This window comes from Salvia miltiorrhiza, chromosome 5 (genome assembly GCF_028751815.1).
Source record: "Salvia miltiorrhiza cultivar Shanhuang (shh) chromosome 5, IMPLAD_Smil_shh, whole genome shotgun sequence".
In the NCBI taxonomy this organism is placed as follows: Eukaryota; Viridiplantae; Streptophyta; class Magnoliopsida; order Lamiales; family Lamiaceae; genus Salvia; species Salvia miltiorrhiza.
The window spans coordinates 4,831,427-4,856,384 of NC_080391.1; the positions used below are offsets into that span (position 1 = coordinate 4,831,427).

The 24,958-nt window shown below is 34.5% G+C and overlaps 2 protein-coding genes and 1 pseudogene across 2 annotated transcripts; 2 read left to right on the forward strand and 1 right to left on the reverse strand.

Moving 5' to 3' along the window:
- Positions 1–1,984: 1,984 nt before the first annotated feature.
- On the forward strand, positions 1,985–12,255 carry LOC130985353 (serine/threonine-protein kinase EDR1-like; annotated as a pseudogene).
- A 173-nt stretch (positions 12,256–12,428) lies between these two features.
- LOC130985354 (peroxisome biogenesis protein 7) lies at positions 12,429–14,069 on the reverse strand. Its single transcript, XM_057908289.1, is given in 3 exon segments — positions 12,429–13,125; positions 13,394–13,565; positions 13,567–14,069. Coding segments are annotated over 3 exon segments (945 nt in total). The 5' UTR covers positions 13,933–14,069; the 3' UTR covers positions 12,429–12,718.
- A 3,805-nt stretch (positions 14,070–17,874) lies between these two features.
- Positions 17,875–18,916, forward strand: LOC130985355 (uncharacterized). The gene has a single exon (XM_057908290.1). The coding sequence runs from the start codon at positions 18,265–18,267 to the stop codon at positions 18,757–18,759; it is 495 nt and encodes a 164-aa protein (XP_057764273.1). The 5' UTR covers positions 17,875–18,264; the 3' UTR covers positions 18,760–18,916.
- The last annotated feature ends 6,042 nt before the right edge of the window (positions 18,917–24,958 follow it).

Consider the following 24,958-nt stretch of genomic DNA (forward strand, 5'->3'; position numbering starts at 1 on the left):
TCTCCATCGTCCGAACTCCGATTTGCGATCTGTTTACACGCACGAACTCGTACCGAGATGATTTACAACTTTTATTTATGATTATTCTTCCAAATTATGCTTCAATATTTCTAAAAATTCACTCAAACAATAAGGAAGTAACAAGTTCTTGATAATAGACCAATATTCACTCAAATAAACCATCAAACACACAAAATATTCATAATTAAACATCGAATATGACATACCAAGAGACAAAAATGCATATTTATCAATTGTCACTATATAATTTAATATGTAGTCGCATGTCTTTATCGTCACTAGAACCTCATCTATTAGCCATATTCAACGGTTGTCACTAAAATAATTTGTATATAGTCGTATGTGATTACAGTCATTAAAACGTCTTGATTTAGTCACATGATACAATCATCACTATAATATCTTTTTCCTATTAAATGTCAATGTCCTTTCAATCATGATTTTATTAGAGGGGAATATAACTTTCATGAAATTCTCATAATTTAATATATGGATTTGAGGGTATCATCAACAAAAGAATACTACAACTTGATATTTAATTACTTGACCAATTAATTGAAGGTACTTATTTTTGTCTTAATTTTCTTTCTTAGTTAATTTTTAATATTAAATTTGAGTCAATCTTTAAGTTAAATTAATATTATAAATTATTAATAATGAAAAATAATCTATTTTTTAGAAGATGAAATATATATATATATATATTTTTTAAAAGCATGGAGGTTGATTTTTATATGATTTTAATGTACTTGTTGTTGAATTAATGAAATGCGAATAACTATTTAATTATAGCTAATTTAAGTGAGTATTTCTAATACTAATGCTGCATATAAGATTATTTTGGACGATAAAATAAATTGTCGAATACTCAATTTTTATTTTTGGCTCGAGAACTCACTGTCTCAAACTCTGGAGCAAATACTTTCACGCAACATACTTCAATCAATTTAGACTCTAAGTAGGGCTGTCTAATTGATCGGTTTTGGATAATCCGTCCGAACGAATTCCGGTTGGGTATCCATAACGAATTTTTGGTATCGCGTTTCGCATTTTTAGAAAAATTTCTAGTTACCCATAACAACGTACGAAATAACAAAATTATTTAAGTTGATATAATTTAATATTATGCTATTTATTAATTTTAAATAAAAAAATCGATCTTAGGAAATAAAATTATGAATATTTAAGTATAAATGAGCTTTAGCAGTGGTTAGTGCTTATTGAATAGTTCAATTTATCTAGCAAATTTTGAATTTTAATTTTTAAATGAGTATTTGAACTACCGAATCGGGTAACGAACCCTAACGATCGGGAACGGTAGTGAATTGCAATTTCGGGTTCGGGAACGAAATGTGAGTACGGTAACGACCCGAACCGATCGACAGCCCTACTCATTAATTCCTAGATTCGCGCTCTAGTTATGTGATTACATAGACAAATATATAATGGGTCATTAATTTGAGGCTCGTGGGGAAAGGCGTATGGCTTAGCTGGCATGTTGTTTTATTAAATTCAAGATATTGTCTAAAAAGCATCTTTACTTGTAACTATTATTTTTTTTTTAAAAGGAAACATCTTTATATATGTGTTTTGAAAAATAAAATTACCCAAGTCTTCAGAAAAGAAAATACGGAGTATAAAAAATGGAAAGCCCGAGTTTTCTCTCTATGGCAAAACTACGCATTAAAAGTTTCAAGAATAAAGTCCAAAGATTGTCTATAGTTATTATCCCAAATTAGTAGTATTCGCTTATAATTATGGAACATGCATACTTCCATAATTACGCAAGCTGTGTAATTACAGTATTTATATCCAAAATAAATTATTAGCTTTAATTGTGTAAGTGAAAAAACCCATTTATTATTAAGTAGATAAATAAATTTCCTCACCAACTTGAGTTCACCTTTCCTACCACATTTTAGCTACTGCTGTTCCACACGCCGTTGGTTTGAACGCTCCTTCGCATTTAAATAATGTTTGCAAAAAAAAAAAAAAATCGTTTCAAATAATATTTGCAAAATTAAACCACGCCAGGAGTCGTTGACATTTATTAATTATTGTTGTTGTTATTATTATTACTTATATAAATATAAATATGTACAATCAGATTCAGTAGCGATCTAATAATCGAACTCCATTGATTTTCAGTTTTAATAATGACGCGAACGTAGAAGTAGAGTTTAACGCCACTTCTCCCAGATTCAGATTGCCATGTTTCCGGTATTCATTCTCAGATTTACGGCTGCAGATCTTCCGGTGACTCTCCGTTATCGTTTTTTACCATCGCCTCTTGTCTTCAAATTCTCGTTGAATTGTTCTGTTTTCATCTTTTATTGTCGTGAATTTGTTAATAGAGTGTTGCTTGATTGGTTATTTGTTCATTTGTACGTGCTTTTGGAATGAATGGATGAGGAAGTTTTATTTCATTGATTAATTGAAAATGAATCGGGCAAAGGAGTAAATCAAGTGTCTAAGCTGGATTATTCTGTTTCATGGAGAAGAAAAACGAGGTTTTTATGTATTTACTCTGGTTGGTCAAGGATTGTCGTTGGGTTACAACTTCAATATGTAAGGTTTTTTCTCAAGTTGGAGAAGCCTTCATGTTTTGCTGCGACGGATTTTGTTGTGGTATATCGACATTATTGCTATCTTCTTCTTATTGGCTGATTGGTTTCCTGTTATGAGATCAAGTTAAGTTTTTTCTATTGATTATTTACTTCGTCACGAGAATGAGGTTTTTCCCTTCTTCTCATTGTCTTCTCCACCCCTATGCCGAATTGACTTTTTAATTGATCAATAATCAAGTGAATCTAGTCCATTATTGTTTCTTTGTTTTTCCTTCATTCTCTTGTGTGTGCATGTGCTCATGCTTGTGTTGGAGTTGTGGAGAGACGGCTGCTGTTTGATGACTTCGGTGGAGAAGTAGATTGCTCATTCTGCAGAATTGTTTTTCATGAGATTAGATACTGATCATGTCTCAGAGTGCATGGTTGATTTATCACAAGGGTTTCTGGTTTAAGAAGAGTATATTATATTATTGGTTATCACAATGCATCTCGTGTTGGCTAATCAAGGATAAGTTGGAGCGAGTTTCTGTTTTAATGTATTGGGAATTGGTTACAAAATCTGTACAAGCAAAGCCTAGTTACTAACTAATTGAGTGCTCAAAACTAAAAGAAAAGCGCAACTACTGTGGTACAAAAACAAAGATAGAAAGTGTGTTGCCTAAGGAAAGTTAGTTAACAGTGAAACTGCCATGTTGGAAGGTGAATGTGCTTCTCCGTTATAGTTCACTTTGATGTCACAGAAGATAAAGAAAGTGACATGCATCGACTATAAAATCTTTCAGGAAATTTTATTTTTATTTATTGACATTTTTGTGAATAACATGATTCTCAATTTATTTTTATTTCAAACTTTTCTACATTCTTGTGGGAAAATACTAGGTGATCTTGAAAATGTTTTTCCTTTATTTAAGATGTTTATTGTGTTCCATTTTGTTGGAGGGTATGGAAGTTTGTTTACTTGGTTCAAGAAATGCTAATTGGTACATTCTGTTTATGGAACACAGTAAAACAACCACTGTGGAGAATTTGAATGTGAGCTTGCTCATTTTTTCCCCCTCTTTTCAAGTTGCAGATTCTTTGCTCTGCAGTCAAATCATAGACAAGCTGTTTATGAACATTTTCTGGGGCAGAGTTTGTGTTGGCTATGACTCTTATGCATGTTACATGTTACCAAACATGAAATTGTATTTTGAGTTGAAGAATACATGGAGGAGACAACAGACGATACTAGGCTGGTGGAAGGACCAGTTCATAATGCCCAATGGTGGCCGTCGGGTCTTATTGACAAACTGCGGGCAATTTCTCTGGCTTCTCCAGATGAAACCTCAAGTTCTAAATCAAAAGGTCAATTTGACTGTGGGAGTCCAGCATTTCATTTAGCATCACAGACTTTGTGGGACACTGGAAAGCTAGCCGAACCAATTCCAGATGGTTTCTACTTCGTCTATCCAGTAAGTATGATCATTACTTTTAAGATGTGCTATGAATCCTTGGTATGCTGACATACGGATGACCAATATATTATGCTTTCTTTGGTGAAGTTCATAAAATGAGAAAGCAAATTGATAAGGTAATGTCATATTTACTATGTTTAATGAGTTTGCTTGTGTTTCTTTCTATCTGATTTATAACAGATATAAAGATCACATTGCCTCAAATTCATTTTAACCACACCTGAAAGTTTGCAACCCAGTTCTCTTTTCTGCTGTGTTATTCTCAAAAAGTTTTATGCAATGTTGAATATCTTGGCCAGCATTACCGCTGCATCCTTTACATCATTGTAATAAATTTGTTTCTGCCTCAGATTTTTTTTAATTTTGATAAATTAGCAATTAATTAAACAAAGAAATTTAAAGGCCATGCCACGGTGGACTCGAACCCAAGACCTTTGGCCTTGGCATTAACCACTCTACCACTAGACCAACACGTGCACACTCTGCCTCAGAACTTTTAGTATCAAATTATCGTGCGTGAGGCAAAAATTTATATCCAGCTTCCTTATTGTTGATATATGCAAAATTTTCAAACATGGCCCTTTTCTTAATGAAATTCTCCCAGAAAAATTTCTTAGCTCTTTGTATGACTGGGAGCAAGTATATGTCGCTATTTATGTAATAACTCTCTTTAAAATCTGCATAACAGTTAAATCCAGTTTAAATTATGTGACTTTCAGTCTTAAGCATTCAATAATCTCTAGAAATAATAGCATTGATGTAGAGAAATATTGCAGTAAAATCTCTGGGTGCTAACAATTTCTCATAGCCATAGCCATAGCCATATATAGAGTCTATTAGTTCTACTCATACTCACCAACTCAGGGTTTTCTTTATTAAGGAATTTTGTGTTAGCTTACATTTTGGAACTTCTATCTAGTACATGATGGAATAATTTTATATACTTTTATTCCTTTCCATTTTATGACATGAAGGTCCTTTTTGTTTTTATTGATAAAGAAATGTGTACTATTTCATACTGTCCGAAATTTATGCCAGTGACTTGATTTACTTTATCTTCTAAATCAAGCAATGTCTTATTAAAAGTGGTGAGGTATATTGCAAATCAACTTAATTGGTGTTGAACTTGGTTGCTTTATGATTCCTCTTATTTTGTAGGAAAGAAGATTCAAGGAGCTTTTTGATACTATTCCCTCTATAGATGAGCTCCAGGCTTTGGATGCTGATGGGCTCAGGCCCAATGTTATTCTTGTTGATGCGCGTAAAGATAAGAAGCTTTCTATGTTAAAGCAGTTAGCTATCACATTGGTGAAGGGACTCAATCCAAATCCTGCTGCCATAATCAAGAAGCTAGCTGGATTGGTGTGCAATTCTTTTGAGTTCTTTTTACTGCATTTTTTCATTTGAGGTGGCTTCATAAAATTATGTTTTTTGAGTTTGTTATTAACACCTCTAAAGGTCTGCGATTTCTTCAAAAGACCCAAATTGGAACCTGATCATGTGAGAGGCGCACTTGAAGAAGTCTCTCATGCATTGGACAATCAAGGTATCCATATGCTGGGCCATGTAAAGCACGGTTCTTGCCATTCCAAAGCTATCTTATTCAAAGTTCTTGCTGACACTGTTGGCCTGGAATGTATGCTTATGGTGGTAAGGTGCCATCCTCTTCTGAAACACACAATGAGTTTTATATTTGTCATAGCATCAGCAGCTGCTTATCTTCTTACTGTCCGCCATAACTGAATCTGTTCTACATAACCAACTACTGATTTTGTCTTTGTATTTGCCACTTCTTACAGGGTTTGCATAGAGAAGGGGTAATAGAACGATCAGACGCGTATAGGCACATGTCTGCTATAGTTGTTTTAAATTCTACTGAATTTTTGGTTGATCTTGCACGTAACCCTGGGAAGTTGGTGCCGTGCTCAGCAAAGGCAGTTCTTCTCTCTCATCTCTCTGCTGGTGAGAGTGATTCTGCCGAAAATGATTCATATGATTCACCTATTGAACCAAATAGTCCAGTGCGTGCATTTTCAGATCAAACAGAAGTGGAAGGGTAAGAACACATATATCCTGGATCCAGTGCTGTTCTCAATTGGCAGTTTAAAAAATCTCTTTGTAGTGAACCTTAAGCTTTTAGCATTACACCCTGCTACTGCTGTAATATATTTCTCTCAGCTTATATATTTGGTGGCGCCTCTTTGTGGGAAAGCTGTTTAAAAATCCAAGTCTCAGATAATCCAATCCTTGTTACTTGCATCTTACTGCCTGCCGTCCCATTACAAATGTCCCACTTTCCATAATGGAATGTCCCTTTTTTTTTGGCAACATATTCTCTCTCTATACCTAATTACACATTTTTTAATCTCCAGTGCCCAAAAGTAATGGGACGGAGGGAGTATTTTATTTCTCACAAAGAAGATAATGTGTACCATGCATGGAAAACTTTTCCTATGCCGCGATCCAACTACAATAATATTCATCTGTTCGTGTGATTTGTTTGGGTAAGGTTACTAAATACCTGTTCTTATCTAGATTATCTCACAGTGAACCAAATGTAGCAAATTCATTTTGGAGGCGTAGTCGAAAGAAAGCCATAGCTGAACAAAGGACTGCAAGTTCAAGGTCTTGTAACTTCTGTAAACTGAAAAGGCACTTTTATTTTTATCTTTCCTAAATGAAGAGGTGTCAAATTTTGAGAGAAGTGCTATACCGAAGTTTGATCTTCAATTTCTTATTAAGGATGCATATCTTGTGTCCAGAGTTGTGTCCCTCAGGCACCTCTTACTAAATATTAAGTTTTGTCTCTAACTTCTGGCAGCCCTTTATGGCTCTGCATTGCAATATTGCTATGTGCGACTTTTTATGGCTTTAGAGGATATCAACTTAATGATAAAAGTGAAGTTGATCAAAATCCTATAAGCAATTAGAGTTGACAAAATATTGAGCTAGATCTTTGAAACACTTCTGAACTTCCACATGTTATCACTTTATTAATTTATTCACAACTACATTAATAAGCTTCAGTGAGATTCTTTGTTGAGCTAGTTTGTGTCTGAGAAAAAGCATCTCCAGTTCATTTTACTTGCCTAAATAATCAAATGTTAGCATGCATGAAATCAAATGCAGAACTTTGACATCTTGCAAGTTGCTTTTGGATTAGTACAATACTAGGCTTTAGGTTAACTTTCTTTGTTAATTCTGTATCATCTTGTTTATATCCTATTCCTCTATATCTCGTAATCATTAGGTTAGTATAACACACTTCTTTTGAACTCATCCAAGGGGCTGGTTTTTCGAATATTTGATAGGAACATGTTCCTTCCCACCCATCGCATTTTGTGTCCTAAAATATTTTCTATTATGTGCCACCTCATCTTTCTGTTTGCAGTATGCTGGATATGCAGAAATTTCATTCATGCTATAATTATTCCTTGAGAAAATTATTTTGGTTCTCTGATTATTCAAGCCAGTGTGGTAGCAAGTTTTTCCCTTAAATTTCAATTTAAACTGCTTTGACTTCTTCCTCCATCTGTTTTGTATAACTGTTTCTTGCTAGGAGTTTTTTGAATTTAGTTCATCTGTTGATGTAACTTGCTAATTTCTTATGTATGAAGTACTGCTTTTTTTCGTTCACGTTTTTTTTATTATCTTCTGTTGGGCTATAAAATATTCCAGTCCGGAGCATCCTTTCTTCCGTGGACATGGGAGATCTTTGCTTGGAGGTTGCAGGCATTCATTCCAGGAGTATGACAATGATATTAATGCATCAAGGTCTGTAGTCTTCAGCATTTTTAATACGATAGTTACCTCCCTCATTCTTATACTAATCACGGATTTAAGGTGTCTATTAGGATGTCAGAGTCAGTTTCCATTTTCTGGTTATATGTCTATCTCTGAAATTAAGCCTGGTGAAGCATTGTCTAGCATCTCTAACATACGCTTGAGACAAAAATTGGTCAGCATATAAAACTGAAACATTTGGTTAGTTGGCCTGTTATCTCATTGTTAAGTACATATATAGCTTATATAGCTAGCTTTGTTATCTTTCTCATTAATATTGATCTTGTGGAGTTTGTTCATAATGACAACATCTTCTACCTTGATCCCCATACTTGCAAAAAGATAAAAATGGGATAAACTTAAGGTAAAAACTGAGAACAGTGTTGAATACATTTTTTATGTCTATTGCTTTAACTGTTACCACAATAAACTCTCATCTTAAACTTCACTTTGACCTTATACCCAGATTAATTTTTTAGTGCAGTGCAGTAAAGAATCTTTCATTTCTCAAATTGCTTTTCGACATGCATTTCCTCCAATCCCTCTGCTTATATTTTCTGGTAGAAATATGTTTTATAATGCCTTTTCTCACATAAATTTGTTATCAAATTCAAGGTCTGTTGGTGCATCTCCAATAGAAGCTCGTAGGAGAAGACGGCGCTGTATTAGCATGGTTCCCGAGATTGGTGATGATATAGTGAGGTGGTTCTCTCTTTCTGCTTGTTACATCCTAGATGTGCTTACATTGAATTGTTGGTTTTGTTAATTGTATCTTAAAATCTTTAGTATATGTGATAGAAATTGTATGACAACTGTAGTATGTGAAGGGGCCAAACCCTCTTTATCATTGAAGCAATGCCATTGAAGATGTAATGGCTATATGATAACTAACTAGCATACCAGCAATAGGTTAACTTATTCTTGTATGCCATTTGAAGCAGCTTTCAGAACAAAATTGTCCATGGGTTTTATGAAAGTCGATATTAATATGATCAGGTGGAAAATAATCCATTGCATGAATTGTGGCAGAATTCTGATAATTGCAGAACTTAATCTGAACTTTCTGGGGTGACTGGCTGAGTATGTCCATGTAGGAATGTTAAATTGAAAATTTCTGCCTGTTTTCATGCATCTATTACTATATGTCTACTTATGTGTTCTTCTTGAAAGAAGAGCTAATCCTTTTAGTCATTCAAGTGAATTCTATCAGTAGCAAGGCTGTCTGCTTTCTATTTTAGAAACCTCTTCAGCTTGTGTTGAAAAAATATCTTCTTTACTGAGCATTTTGTAGTTTCACTGTTGTAACTTGTTTGTTAAAGATGTGATTCTGCATAGGAATGTGCTAACATGGTCATGAAAGTTTGAATGTAGGGCTGTTCGAGAAATGAGTGAAACTCTCAAGAGAAATCGTCATCCGGAGGAACAAGTAGCTTCATCTTATAGTTGTTCCACAAGTGAACAAGAAGACTGTTCAGACCTGCGAGGAAGTGTAGGCACCTTCTCTTCTGTTATTCCCTTACACTAGAAGTGTAATTCACCCAGTAATTAGTTGGTGATAAGAGAGTAATAAAACAATTTATCTGCAGCGACTTGAGTTTTCTTTAATTTTAGTTTGGAATTATTGTCTTTTATTTTAGTGCTGAACTTTACTGTGGAATATTTCTTATACTCCAATGTGACAATCTTTTCCCCTTTTTTTTCCTTTTTGGAAAACATTTTGCGTTCAATTAAATTCAAAATGGGTCTTGATGGGGTTTTAGTAGTTTAAGAATCTATTGAAATATAGGCTGCCTAGGTTTCAAACTTTTGTTTTTATTACAAAAATGTAACAAACTATGGTCTTTCCAAAAATGGTGACAGACTACTTACTGTGCATGCTTTCCATTTTTCTGCTTTATGTTTAACCTATGGGCAGTTTTGCCTTTATAGTCTTGTCGCTTTTTGCATGAATATGTATACGTGCCCTGCTATTTATCTTCAATCTCTATGTTGGTAGTTGGATTTGTTGTATTATGACCATCTTTCCTTTCCAGGTGTCAAGGTTCAATCCGGACGCCCATGATGGGCTGTATGGTCAAAAGCCTTTGACATATAATCTTCCCCTGAAACAATTACACTCTCACAAGGCAATCTCTTTGCCTTCTTCTCCTCAACGATTTTCCAAGAAAGGTTCTCTTATGAGTGACACACCAGAAATTTTTGTGAGTCCTGATATGATGTCAACATTTAGTAAAGTGCTTGAGTCGTCAAAGTTCCTGAACCAGCCATTGCTACCCTTTGAAGAATGGAATATTGATTTTTCTGAGATAACCATCGGAGCTCGTGTAGGAATTGGTATGTATGTTCTTAAGTTAGCTTTAGTGAAGCATGATATTGGTGTGGGATTAAAGCTGGAAGCATGATATTGGTTGTCATATTTGCCACCATCATTTTTTTTATTTTTATTTTTAAAGAAAAACTGAATAAACTACTGGATAGTTTGGTATAAAGTTTCTGCTCTTTAATTGAGACTCACTAGTTGATACATATTTTCCTCAGTAGGTGAAATTTATAGTCATTGCATGTGCCTTGCACTGCCAAAAGTTTGTGCTCCATAGGTGCGTTTATAACATTATTAATAAAAATAATTTTGTGAATGAAACAAAATACTGGAATAGATATCTTTCAAGTTTCCGCTATCAAAACAGATCTTAGATCATATCTGTTTTCATCACTACTTGATATTTATTTTCAGCATTGTCTCCCCTCTATTTGCCTCTCATCTCTATTGAAGACTATTTTCTCTTCTTCCTTGTGCATTAGGATTCTTTGGTGAAGTTTTTCGTGGCACCTGGAATGGGTTAGAGGTTGGGATCAAAGTATTTCTGGAACAAGATCCGACTGCTGAGAATATTGAAGACTTCTGCAACGAAATATCTATCTTGAGGTAATATACTTGTTGGACCTCTAATGTTAAGAGTGTGTTTTGAAAATGATTTTAATTCAACAATTATCCTTGGTAAGGGGAATGTGACATCTTCAATTTTCTAATGATTCCTTTTCTCTCGTGCAGCCGGATTCGCCACCCAAATGGTAAATCTCCCTGCTTAACTCACTGTTTCTTCCTCTACTGTCAAATTGTTTGTTAGCAAAAGCACATTATCTTCTTCATGCAGTTATCCTATTCCTTGGTGCGTGCACAACACCTCCGCGCCTGTCCCTAGTTACTGAATTTATGGAGATGGGTTCACTGTATTACTTAATCCATGCAAGTGGGCTGAAAAAGAAGCTTAGCTGGCAAAGGAGGCTCAAAATGCTTAGTGATATATGCAGGTATGCATCTTGATCTTAGCAATAATAAGACCAAGAAAACTTTGCTCTTATCCAGTTCTGTTCGGGCATTTCTATAATGTTGTATGTTTTGCCGAACTCTAAATATTAGTTAGTATCGATAATCTATTATGTCAAATGAATTTGTGAACGGATCGGATGATGACTTCAATTGATCTGGGATCATTAGGTAGGTTCATGAATAAAGACAAATATGATTTTCGGTTTATGGTCTGTTTCACTTGATTCTTCTTCCATTTGCATCTAATTTTGGTCCATTGTTTCCCCGAGTATACAGGGGATTAATTAGCATCCATCGAATGAACGTGGTACACCGTGATCTGAAAAGTGCAAATTGCCTTGTGAACAAGCATTGGGTGGTGAAGATATGTGATTTTGGACTTTCTCGGAAACTGATCACCAGGCCCATGAAAGACTCTTCTTCAGCTGGAACGCCAGAATGGATGGCACCAGAACTCATACGCAACGAGCCCTTCACAGAGAAATGCGACATCTTCAGCCTGGGGGTCATAATGTGGGAGCTTTGCACACTCAAAAGACCATGGGAAGGCATACCATCTGTACAGGTAAGCCTCATCAACGATCACCTTCATTTATAGCAAGCCCAAGAGGCTCACATGATGTACTTTTGTTGTTGTCGTGGGGGGGCAGGTAGTTTATGCTGTCGGCAACGATGGGCAGACGCTTGAAATCCCAGAAGGTCCTCTGGGCAAGCTGATAGCAGGTAGTATTACTTAAAAGCTTAAGTTATGACGTATTCTTATATGTGCTGAGAATTACAAATTTGATTATTTTCTGTCTTCTTCAGATTGTTGGGCTGAACCAGATGAACGACCAAGCTGTCAGGAGGCTTCTCTCGCGCCTGCAAGAATGCGAGCTCTTATTGTGCTAATATGTGTCTTATTATTCATTTCGACAAATACATTACTACTGCCTTTATGTGCAATAATTGCACGTAGAAGGTATGGATGGGCGTTGTTGATGATGAAGATTACGAAATTGCTCTTAGATTGCAAATATGGGTCGATAATTAGATATGTGGGGTAAATTAGCAAGATTTTGTAATGTCACTCGTCAAAGGTCAAATTTTCTGGACAAAATGTAGACTATGATCGGATGCAATTGTATGGAATGAAATTGAGCAAAATGTTTGCATACAACGCCTCGTTTTCTTGAATTTGGTGATCATGAGATACAGACCACATTTTAGAATATGAGAATTGATTCAAACTCTGTTTGTCAACAGTTGCTTCTATTCATATAAAACAGTTCAAACACGAAAACACAGCTCCTTTGGAGCCGATTAAATTTCATTTCACCATGAAACCCTATTCAACAAAAAACTATCAAAGGGGTAACATATTCCCTTCAAGTATGGCTGGAATTCATACATTTGAACTTGTTGGCCGCTGCATTATTCAACAGTCAGAATTTTTTAGAGCTGTTGTCAACCATCATACCACATTCATAAAGAACAAGTACAACAATGAAGATGAGACCCTGTAAATGTAATCTGTTTCTTTATACATTGGGGAGGGAAGAACAAGGAAAGCACACCTCGTGTCACGGCGCCCTAGGGTCCGTTCCATGTTGCCAAACGTAGACAAGCTCGTCCCAGCCAGTGCTCGCCAAGAGCCCCTCGACAAGCACGCTCATATCAACACCAACTGCAAACTCCGTGTGGTGGTCGTACCTCCCAATGAGTGCATCCTCGACCATATAATCCCATAAACACACGCTCATATCGTACGAGCAAGATGCTAACATGCTCCCCCTGTGGGGAGAGAACTTCACCTTCCTCACCGCATAACCATGCCCGTTTAGCACAGCCAGAGGCACTCTGTAATTCCTCACATCCCAAACTTTTATGGATTTATCCACTGATGCAGTTGCGATGATGCAATCATCGTATTTATTCCAGTCACACGCCAGGATTTCGAATTCGTGTGCAGGAAGAATCATGGTAGAACCTGAAGAATTTTTTTTCATGATCAGTATAATTTAGGAATGATATTGTTTGGTCATAGTTAATTCCCTAAAAAGGCTTGCCTTTTTGCTGCATTTATCTGAGATTTAGGCAATTTTATTAATACTCGTTCAACAACTGTAAACCTAATCCACGAAGACCAGTTTAATTCGCAATCAATATTGAAATTAGACAGGTTGATACTTCATCAAAAACCTAAATTGCATAATTGCTGGTGATTATGCTACAGATATGCGTTCGGAATAGCTAACCTGGTTCGCGCACATCCCAAATGCGAGTGGTACAATCACCGGAAGCGGAAGCGAAGATATCGGCGTGTCTAGGGTTCCACGCGGCGGCGTAGACACAATAAGCGTGCTCCTTGAAAGTCCGCACGCTCGCCGGCCGATCCACGGTCCACAATTTCACGGTGTCATCCCACGACTGCGCTCAAAAACGAGTCCTTCCTGACGGTGTTGAAATCGACGCCGTGGCATTCGCGAGCGTGCTCGTGGAGCGATCGGATCGGATTGGCTGCCGCCGGCAGCGACAAATCGTAGATCTTCAGCGAGCCATCAGCCACGGCGGCGACGATGAGCGAATCGTGCGATTCCGACCAGCAGACATCGTAGACTCCGTCGGCTGTGTCGAAGGCGGCGCGCTCTGTGATAGCGGGTCCGAGCTGGAGCACGTGGACCCGGCCGTTGCCGAGTATGCCGAAATTCTGGGCGGTGGCGACTGCGACCTGGTTCTCGTAGAATGGGCTGAATTTGACGGAGTAGCCGTTGAACGGCGTCTTGAAAACTGGCATGTCGCGGCGGCGGCGGCGGCGGAGATTGAGCTGGATTGGATTATCTCGAGAGGTGTGAGCAGAGAGAGCTGCAGCTGCAGGTTAATTATTCGACAAGACGAACTCGAACTTCTGCTGTTCATAACTCTGCAGTTTCCTCCGGTTAGAGAGTCATCGTTGTTGAGACTGGGCTTGGGTCATATCAGGTATTGGGCTTATTTGGGCTCAAACAACAATTGGGCCTTCACCACTCTTAGCAGATTTAACAGGCCTAATTTCATTTTCTTGTGGAAAGTGAACTAAGAATAATTGAACTAGTTAATCAGGTCACCAAATATTTGAACAAAAAATATAATTCTGAATTTCTAATTCATATTTTCCTGGTGACGTAATTCGTTTCTAATTTTATTTTCCATTTTCTAGTATTGCTAGTTGAAGAGTATCCGAGGCCAAAATGGAGCAGTGGTGGCTATGAATCATGACCAGCCTAAGCTTATCATACAAAATACGTGGACCAAGCCCTACCCATAGGTTGCGGGGAATTTCTTTTGCCACTACAAAGCAAGTACCCCATAAGAGAAGGAAGTTGCATTGGAAAAATCTTATACAATAAAAAGATCATTTTTTTAAAATATCGGTGAAATTCCAACTTAAAATCTTTGATCATAAATATTCTCATTCCAACAAAATCCAAAACCAGCCTTAGGTGTAAAATCCATCAAAATTTGTTCCCTTCAAATCAACTTCGAAATTTTTTTTATATATTTTTTTTGTCATACTTTATTTTAGAGAGAGTTTATAAGTTGCTAATTTGTAAAATATTTCAAGAGCTTATAAATTGTCAAAGTGTTTGAATAATATAGAATCGTAGAATTGTAAATTAGAGAAAATGCTAATTAGAGGAAGAACTAAATTTGAAGAGAACTGAACTTCAAATAGTCTGTAATGGAAATAACTAATCATCATATGGTTATTTTGTAGAATGATAGTTGTCTAAGAGATTATGAAAAAATAAGTTGAGGTCGAAAATTTTATTTTTGGGAGCTCATAAGTTATTGAAACTTATTTTTATAGCTTATAGGTTATTTAGGAGCTTTAAGTGCCAAATGTTTATTTAAAAGCTTATAAATTACTGAATAATTTATAAGATATTTTAAGGGGCTTTTAAGTTCAGCCAAACACCATGTTAATAGTTTTTTGTGTATGTCTTGCTATAAATACATTAAAAAACACACACACACACACACAATTTTTTGTGTATGTCTTAAGTGTGAATGTTTACCCACTAATACTATATATATAGAATTCCGCTTCAAAAAAATACTATACTATATAGAATTCTGGTGTGATTTCATTTCATTCACTATATTTGTACTGCATAGGTACTATCACACGATGCCTCTCGTGAAGTTCATTCCACCCATGTGAAAAAATCAAACAATTTTCATTAATATCGTGCCATCCATATCGTTTTCACAATTTTAAACCTCATTTGCAGTGATTTCAATGTAATTTATTGAGTAAATAAATACTCATGCATGCCCCAAGTTTACAAGAAAGAGGTGCATAGTTGTTCTAAAGGAAAGGAAGCCCCCATGCCCATGTCCCTCTAATTTCTAATTCCACTTGCTATATTTTATATATGTGTAAATTATTTTAAGAAAATATTGAATGGTCCCTGTATCTCCATTTATTTATTCATATATACATGGATTAATGTAGAATTTTTGTTTTACCCAAGGATTAATGTACGATTTATATGTACCCCCTCACCTAATTATTAAGCTTTCGGGTTTAGATATATTATATATGTCTGGTCAATATTGTTTTGGACTTTATTTCCCTTAAAATTCATGCGCACTTGTTTCTTGAGAAAATGTCAAAAGAGTTGGTGCAGTCGGCCAACAGGGCCAAACAGAATTTTGATCGTGATCAGATAGAATTTTCTGAAAAAATTAAATAGTACATAAAAATAAATTTCGCAGAGAGCTGAAAACGTCCACAGCATTCAGCATAAATAATGAGAAAAAAGTGTGTGTAAAATTCCCTTTTTGTTACTGCTTTCTTGATGATGATTGCCCACATCATCCTTATAAGGGTTCGTCTCTCTCTCTCTCTCTATAATTGAAGAAGAGAGAGGGATCAAATTGAGACAGCCCATGACATGACCTCCTCAAAAAATTCCCATAGCCATCAAAGATTTATGATGATTACGTATAATTAATTAGTGCTAATTTTGTTAAACCTAATCACGCAGTTTGGATTTTGTGATTTAGGGGAGATTAAGATTAAGATTTAGATGGAGCACGACACCCTCCAAAATGGACCCTCCCCTCCATCCTTCACATGCTGCCCACTAACTATATCTCTACTATTAAATGATCTGGGGTCCCCCAACTCCATTAGACTATAAATTTTCTCCATATTAATTAAATCCAAATTCATTTTTATCTAATTTCGTCTTCTCTCTTTCTTGCTAGAGTCCTTTTCTTTTGTTTTCTACTTGGCCCACGGGGGTGATATACATCAAATCAGTTAAATCTAACTGAATTCTTTGGATATCTGTCATTGAAAAAAAAAAACCATTTTCTACGACTCATCATCTTGCTTTTGAACTTCTTTATATGAGGTTAAGTTGAAAAGACTACTGGATAAAACTTTAGTTATAATCCAAAAAAATAAAAATGTTTTTGCTTGGTATAGTAAGAAGAATTTGATGAACCCATCAGATCAACATTTCTAAAACATTATTCTGGGAGAGGGCGTAGCAAATCAATATAATGCCAATATTTAAATAATTAAGTGAATTTCTTTGGGGTGGTATGCATATATATAGTCCTCATTTTTCAAATTCTGTAACATATAGTCATCTCTTTCTATATATAATGTGTGTGTGATTGATCAGTTCTTTCACAGATTTAATTTTCTTGAAATTGTCAGGGCTGTTTATTTGGTTAAGGATATATATATATATATATATATATATATATATAGGGGGCGGTTATTCAATAAACCACCCTTATTTTAAGAATTACGAACCAGCAAAAATGCATGAATATATATATATATATATATATATATAGGGAGAGGTTCAGGAAAGAACCATAAATAAAAGAAGACCGGAGAACCATTTTCAGCCATTCGATCATCAAGATCTACGGTGGATGCATCATCTTGTTGGATGAATGCAGATCCTGGGTTCGAATCCTGAAGGGAGCATTTTTTTTTATTTTTTTGAGTGCATTAATTTTAACAGCGGATGCATTAATTTTTACAGTGAATGCATTAGATTTGATGGTTCTCCCGTTCTCACAAATAATGTAGTTCTCTCTAGAACCACACCCTATATATATATATATATATATATATATATATTATGTAACTAGTAAAAACAATACGGGCGATTCTGTGTTTTAAAAAAGGATTGAAAAATGGATTGGATTAAAGTATGACAAACTTCACCATATTGGGTTAATAGGACAAGCAAATATCACACAAGTCAAGTTCATTAGCACTAAATAAATTGTTAATTAGTCTATATATCTATATATCATATCCCTCACTTTCCAATGAAAACCACAATCCACATGACCTTTTCTTGCTTGGGGATATTGAAAGATCACAAATCCTCTCAAAAGAAGATCTATATCCAATACACCCAACTATGTGTCCCATATTTTGATTTCAAATCCTAATTTCTCCATCCTCACCATAGAGAATTGAACTTCTCCACCCCATGACCCTACTTTCCACTAATAGCTCACTACACACTAGCAAATTAGCACAATCAACAAGAAGCCGACAAGTGTCGCGTGTCGATTTCGACACGTGTACGATTAATCGATGACTTGGCTAAACCAATCATGAACAAACATGTGTCTCCATAAGCATCCAACCCCTCACACCCAACCCAAATTATTGAACTTAGTGATGGGGCGAGGAGAGGGGATGGAATGATGGATCCAAAAGGCAAAGCACAACACTTCATAAGAGTTTTTCACATTTCCAATTTACAATACATCATTATATACGTGACATTTTATAATAAAATAAAATAGGAAAGGAAAGGAAATATTATTTCCCAACAGAAATAAGTGGTGAATGAAAAGAAAGGTCCAAAAGCATATAATAGAAACATGCAGGAAAAAAACAACAACAACTCAACTGAAGTGATTGATACCCACCAGCATTCTCCGACTTTTATTTCTCTCTTTCTCTCTCTCTCTTCAAATATATTACCCAAGAGAAGAAGAGAACAAAGGAGAAGAAACTTCTCTTCATCTTCCTCTCCTTAAATTTCCACATTCTCTCTCTGTCTCTCTCTCTCTAAAAACAGAGTTAGTTGGCGCAGGCATGAAAAACACGATACGGTGCTGCATTTCGTGCATTCTACCATGCGGCGCGCTCGACGTGATCCGAATAGTGCACACCAACGGCCGCGTGGAGGAGATCAGCGGCGCCGTAACCGCCGCGGAGATCATGAAACTGCATCCCAAACACGTCCTGAAGAAGCCGTCGTCGGCGGCGGACGGCATGTGCCCCAAAATAATCGTCGTTCCGCCCGACGCGCAGCTCCAGCGCGGCAAGATTTACTTCCTCATGCCCCTTCCGCCGCAGCCGCAGCCCAAACTCCACACCAAGAGGAAGAAGAACGAACCTTCTAGAACCAACACCGCTTCCAAATCCGCCGGAAATAATAACTCCGTCACCGACCTACTCATTTCCGATCGTTATCTCAGCGAGATTTTGTCGGAGAAGGTCTCGTCGCAGAGAGATCGCCGGCGAGGCCGCGGCCGAGTTTGGAGACCGCATTTAGACAGCATTACGGAGGGAGCATCGGATGCGTGATTCATGCCGAGTATTTTTTCTTTTTTCTTTTTCTTTTTTTTTTTTAGTTTTTACTTCATCAGATTATTTACTAGGGTTTCTCAACTGAGTTAATACTATTGGCTGTAACCCTTAATTTCTTGTTTTCATATATAGTTTTTTTTTTTGTTATTGCTCATTTCCTATGTTTTATATGAGCATTCAAGAAAACTAAACAAGGTTAATTAAAAGATACTAAATCTCAAGAATTAAATCTGCTGCTGTTTGAATAATGAATATCTGTCCCGGCACATGTGGATTAGAGCCATAATAATTAGACATATAAAATTACATAAAATAAAACACTATCTATAATCACGGAGTGTATAATTAATATGTATGGCAGATAAGAGTGATCGGAAATTTGAAAGCGATCCCACTTCTATAGTTAATAGTGGAGTTGATGCAACCGTACGTGTGTGGCGTGTGTGTGTGTGTGTTTAATTAATTAATTTAGTTCCGTGTGCGTAACAAATTAGGATGAGTAAGTTTGATAAATTAATATTATATGTATTTGTTTTTTGACAAAATAAAATATTATATATTAGTGTACGTATAAGTGATCAAACCATATATATGCGATGGTTGAAAAAGATAAAACTCAAACCCGTTTCCATGTTTTCAGGTTGTAGCTGCCTCACAATATACGTAGTGCTCGTATACATATAAAAAATTGAAAAAAAAAAAAGATTTTTGAAGGCTGTGATGTCGGTTAGAATAGTTAAGGACAAAAGTATTAATTATAATTTGGGAGTATTGGCCTACTTTATATGTTAAATCATATTCCATATTTTGAAAATATGTTGTTGGTGTTGTATATGAAAGTCCTTTTTAGACAAAGGCAATTAATTTAACACAAAATGAGTTTTTGAATACCTGAATTTTGGAGGATTCGTGCAGCTCCTAGCTAGGTCCTGCTTCTTAAATGTATTAATTAATTATTTTTCATGAAAAATAATTAATTAAAACATTGTTACTCGATAAAACACGAGGATTTGTTGAAATACATTATTCACTAATTGAAAAGTAATGATATTTTAGTCATACTTTGAAAAAGTAGCTACAGAATAGTTAATCCCTAAAAAAAACCTAGAATAGTTAAGAAGTGTTATAGTTCCCTATAAAAGCGTTACATTTTTTTATGAGAAGTATTATCTTTCACGAAAAAGTACTACATTTTTAATTAAAGTATTGCCTTTTTAGTTAATAAATATTATTCTGTACTTTGAATGTAGTATAGTTAAGGAGTATCAATGAGCATTATAATTTTCCCTTTATATTTACATGTATTTCATTTTGAATTGTGATTTAGTACGATGCTTTTTTTTTTTTGATAAACTCTTTACACTATAATAAATATGTACGCACCTTTAAAATTAAAACACATATTCTTTTACGGTTGAAATATATTAATACTTTCTCAATATAATAAACAAAAATAATCACTTTTTTTTTTTAATTTTAAAAGTAGTAACTTCAAAAAAGAATTGCATTATATAATTCATCAAAAAGTGTTACATGATTTTCCTTAAACAGTATTATCTATTTCCTTTATTTTCAACCATTGATAGCAACCTGAAATCATAGTACTCCAACATACCACATCTCTTTGAGGCAAATTATATCAAACACCTTTTGAGGTAGCCAACTTCAACCATTTGCATTTTGAGTATAATGTAATATATGTGGATGACGACTGTACCTACTCTAACATCTATCACCATATATACATATACATACATATCGAATAAAGGCATCATTCTTTATCATAAAACCAACGATATATAGATTAATTTGAAAATCGAAACAAACCTTTACATAGTTTCCAAGTATAATTAATTAATTGTTCAACAAATTTCATACTTCTCCAATTGGCATGAGGTATTTAAGAAGATAAATACACATGAAACAACTACATGTCTATGCCCATATATATTCACAAATTGGATCATATGCGGGAACTATATATTAATCAATCTAATTGTATGATATGCAATTATTGTGATATACATATAAAAAAATATTACTGCAGTAATACTTTGTGTTATATAGATATGATTTTTTTCTTACGACCATTGTAATATAAACTTGAATACAAGATCCACCAAATTAGCATAAATGTCGATTGCGCGATCCCACACAACATATATCTACACATCGCATTACTATTATATAATTAATATTTCTAAAACAATTAACTAGAGTGGCCCAACATCAAATTCATCATTTATATCAACCATTTGAAGGCATGGGCTTAGATTAATCGATACAGTTTGCAATTGTAAACTAACGCCGATCGTCAATTACGGGATGCATTGTAGATTTTAAACTATTTGACACGAATATATAATAAGTTACTATGATATATATAGTATATTATAAAGTTATTTGTGATGTTGATAGAATAATCGTCCCCACATAATAGTCTGGATCAGAATAATAATGCATTTCTTAGTAGTTTACATCGAACTAGCTAGTGGGCATTCTCTTTTTGCATATGGTTAATATAGAGAAGAACTAATCACAAGATGCCAACAACATCACTCACAAAGTTGATTCCCATCACAGATAGAAACTCTGCATATTAATCCATCTCACATTAATTTGCGTTAATTTCACTGTAGCAAATAACATAAAAATTCGTGTTAGGTCAGAATCATTTCGATGATAAGAGGGGCAGACGTAGAAAAAAAAACATATAACAACAATAGAGATAAAAATGCATAAATATTTTATACATATATAGAAAAAAAATCCATTATTTGTTTCTTTATCCTTTTTCAACGATGTTATTTAGTAAGAGTTGAAGATAATTAATTTACGACAACTTCGATAATAGAAAAAAAATAAGTGTGCATGGTAGAATGTGTCCACTAGTCCTATATCAAAATTCTTATTTAATGACCTTTTCATAATGTTGATGTTTTGACAGTATTTGAGTTCTAATTTTAACACCCTTTTTTTTATATAAATTTTGTACAAATAAATGTATATAATAATTATTTTTCTATATTACGACATAATTAACAAAAGATATGGTAGATCGGAGATGTATAGAGGATCATTGGGATCTCAATCCTTTGACCACAAATATTATGGGGAGAATTGATGAAAAATATTAGTATTATTTTCAAATATTGTTGGACTTATCCGTGGACCAAGAAATTAAGTAGAAGCATTGTGGGTGTGCTTAAAATGAGAATATTATTAGGCATTATTACCATTAGGGCCGTGTCGTCTGCTTCTATTTCATGTGCTTTAATTGTCACGTCAACTTTCAACCATTATCCTAAAAAATAATACAACTAAAATTAAGGAATAATGGCAACTTCAACTTCAACTTCACACTTATCGTCATATTCCATTCTTTTTTACACTCGTCTTCTATGGGGTTGATGGCCTCATTTAGGAAACCTTTTCACTTACTTACGACTATTGATTGGATTTATTGATAGCACTAAAGGAACTTTATAGTTATTCTTTATTCTTTTGTATTACTCTTTTGTATCACGTGAAAGTGAAGAAAGTCATTTCACGCCACTAAGACTATTGCCATCAGTGACTTTGTAATCATGTCACGAGAAAGTCATTGCCATGTTAAGTAGTATATAACTTTTAAATATTAATAGGGTAGAAATAAGATGAATGTTGAGTTGTGTATGTGGAGAATAGAAATAAATATTTTAATTGGGGATTGGGTTAATTAGGGGAAATCACCCACGAGAATAGTCTATAACTACAATCTACTTGCAAGAAAATTCATTAGAACGAGATTTTTCGTCTCGTGCAAATTTCTACGTGAACATTACTAAAAATATGGAATTGTATAATAGTAGTATTTAATAAATAAATCTATCAATAACGTGATAGTTTTTTTTTTTTTTCAAATCACAATAATGTGATACTAGTTTATAAGGCATTATATATCAAGAAATGTGCCGGTAGAGGTAGAGGTAGAGGTAGATAATCCGCAATTCCGCATATCTATTTGCCTTATTCTTGCTAACTTATAAGAAAACAATACTAAGCGTAAAAATAAACACTAAAATTTATTTGGGATAGTTTCATTGTAGATTCAGATCCTATATATTGTAACTAAAAATACCAATAGAAAGATAGAGTTTGAATTCGAACCTTAATCCGTCCCACAATAATATAATATTACATAAAACTCAAAAAAAAAAAGAAGAAGAAGAAGAAGAAGAAGAAGAAGAAGAAGAAGAAGAAGAAGAAGTAAAAGTACCCTGTGAAAGTCATTACCAGATTGATTGCACTAATAATCTCGTTGTTGAGCCAGTAATTTGAAAGCTCAAATATTGGAATGAAATATGTCAGTCCATTTTCTTTTTGGGCCTATATCAGAAATGGTCCAAATAGACGATAAAAGCCTTGGACTAGGTGGGCCTCAATAAAACATTTAGTTCCTTCTTTTATTAATAAGTTTTGGGTAATTTCTTCTTCAAAAAAAAAAGTTTTGGGTAATTTTATACATAGCCCCCATTTTACTCATAATAACCCCTTATTTAAAATAATAATAAAAATAGTTATAAATTTACTATTTTATCCTCAATTACATAGCCCTCTAAATTAGAAAAAATTAATTTCATAATCAAATTAGAATTTTCAAGCTTTGCTATAGCCCCCCAGAACCCCACCCACGCAACTCAAAACCAATTCTTCATCTTTATCTCATTTCTCCTTCGCTCGTCTCCAGGTTACATGCCATCTACTTTTCTTTTTTTGTTGCATGATCTCCTTTGTATATTAATTTGCTTATTTTCAAGTGGGTTTCTGTTTATAAGAAATTGAGTGTAAAATGATTCCTTCTTGACATTTTTCTTCAGAAGGTTGGAACCTGCAACAAGATTCCATCTTTTCAAGAAACGTTTATCCTTTCAAAATTAAACAGAAAACTTTGAAAATTTGGTTTAAGGGAATACTTAATTCACTCTTGGGGAGATACCCAAAATCATTGTTGGCAGAAACGGTCTTATTTTCCCAGTGCAAAACAGAGCAGACAATTTTCCGGTGCAAAAGAGAGACCTACTTCGCTCTCCTCTTATTTGCTCCGCAGTTGTGGTTTGTGTTCTTCCCCTTGTTCTTGAAAGTCATTAGAGAAGTCGAGCAGTTCACTAACAAATAAGTCATCGCCGGTGACGGCGTGAGAGCCGCCATTAAGTACCACCAGGAAGTCATCGTTGCAGTTATACAAAAAAATCCCTTTACATGAAATCATATAGCCAAAAGGAAAAAGAGATGGCAATGGAGATAAGGTGAAGGAGGCGAGATGAAGACATGAATTAAATTTGATTTGGAGTCATCTCGAAGAAAAATTTGATTTGAAATTTAATTTCATATATTAAGATAATTATTTTTAATTTGAAGTTATAAATTATAGGATAAAATAGTAAATTTATAATTATTTTTTATTATTTTTTTAAATAAAGGCTATAGTGAGTAAAATGAGGGCTATGAATATAATCACCCATAAGATTTTCACATTAATTTAAATAGTGTATGTTAAAGGGGCGGAGCCACATCGTGTTGTCCCCCTCAAAATTTTATTTTGTTAGCATATTAGTGGTTTTGTAGTATTTTCTTTACAATTTAATAAACTAAATATGTGACTTTAAGTACTACTAGCTTTTCTTGTTAATTTCTCCAACCCCAATCATGGTGAACTGGAATTATAGAATTTCCTGGAAATTACTTTTATAGTTTCAAGAAAATACGAGGCCATTCTGATTTATACCTAAAAAAAGAAGGCGACTACCCTTTTATTCGAAAGTGGATTTCGGATAAAAACGCAAAAAAACTATGTAATTATGGAGAAGGAAAGACAAAAAAATGTCAATATCTATGATATTGTATATAGGGAATGAATTGAATAACTATTATTGGATTGAACTCATTCCAATGATCGGTAAATGGTAATTATAATTGTAACAATGTAACTGCGTAAGTGGCTTTTTATACTCTCTCCATCCCATTACAAATGTCCTATTACTTTTGGATACAGAGATTAAAAAACATGTAAAAGTAAATAAAGTGAATTGATGAAAATTATTTAAATATTAAGTATAGAGAAAGAATTTATTGATAAAAAAATGAGACATTTGTAATATAAAATTTTATTATGAAAAGTGAGACATTTATAATAAGAATGAAAAAGTATATAATT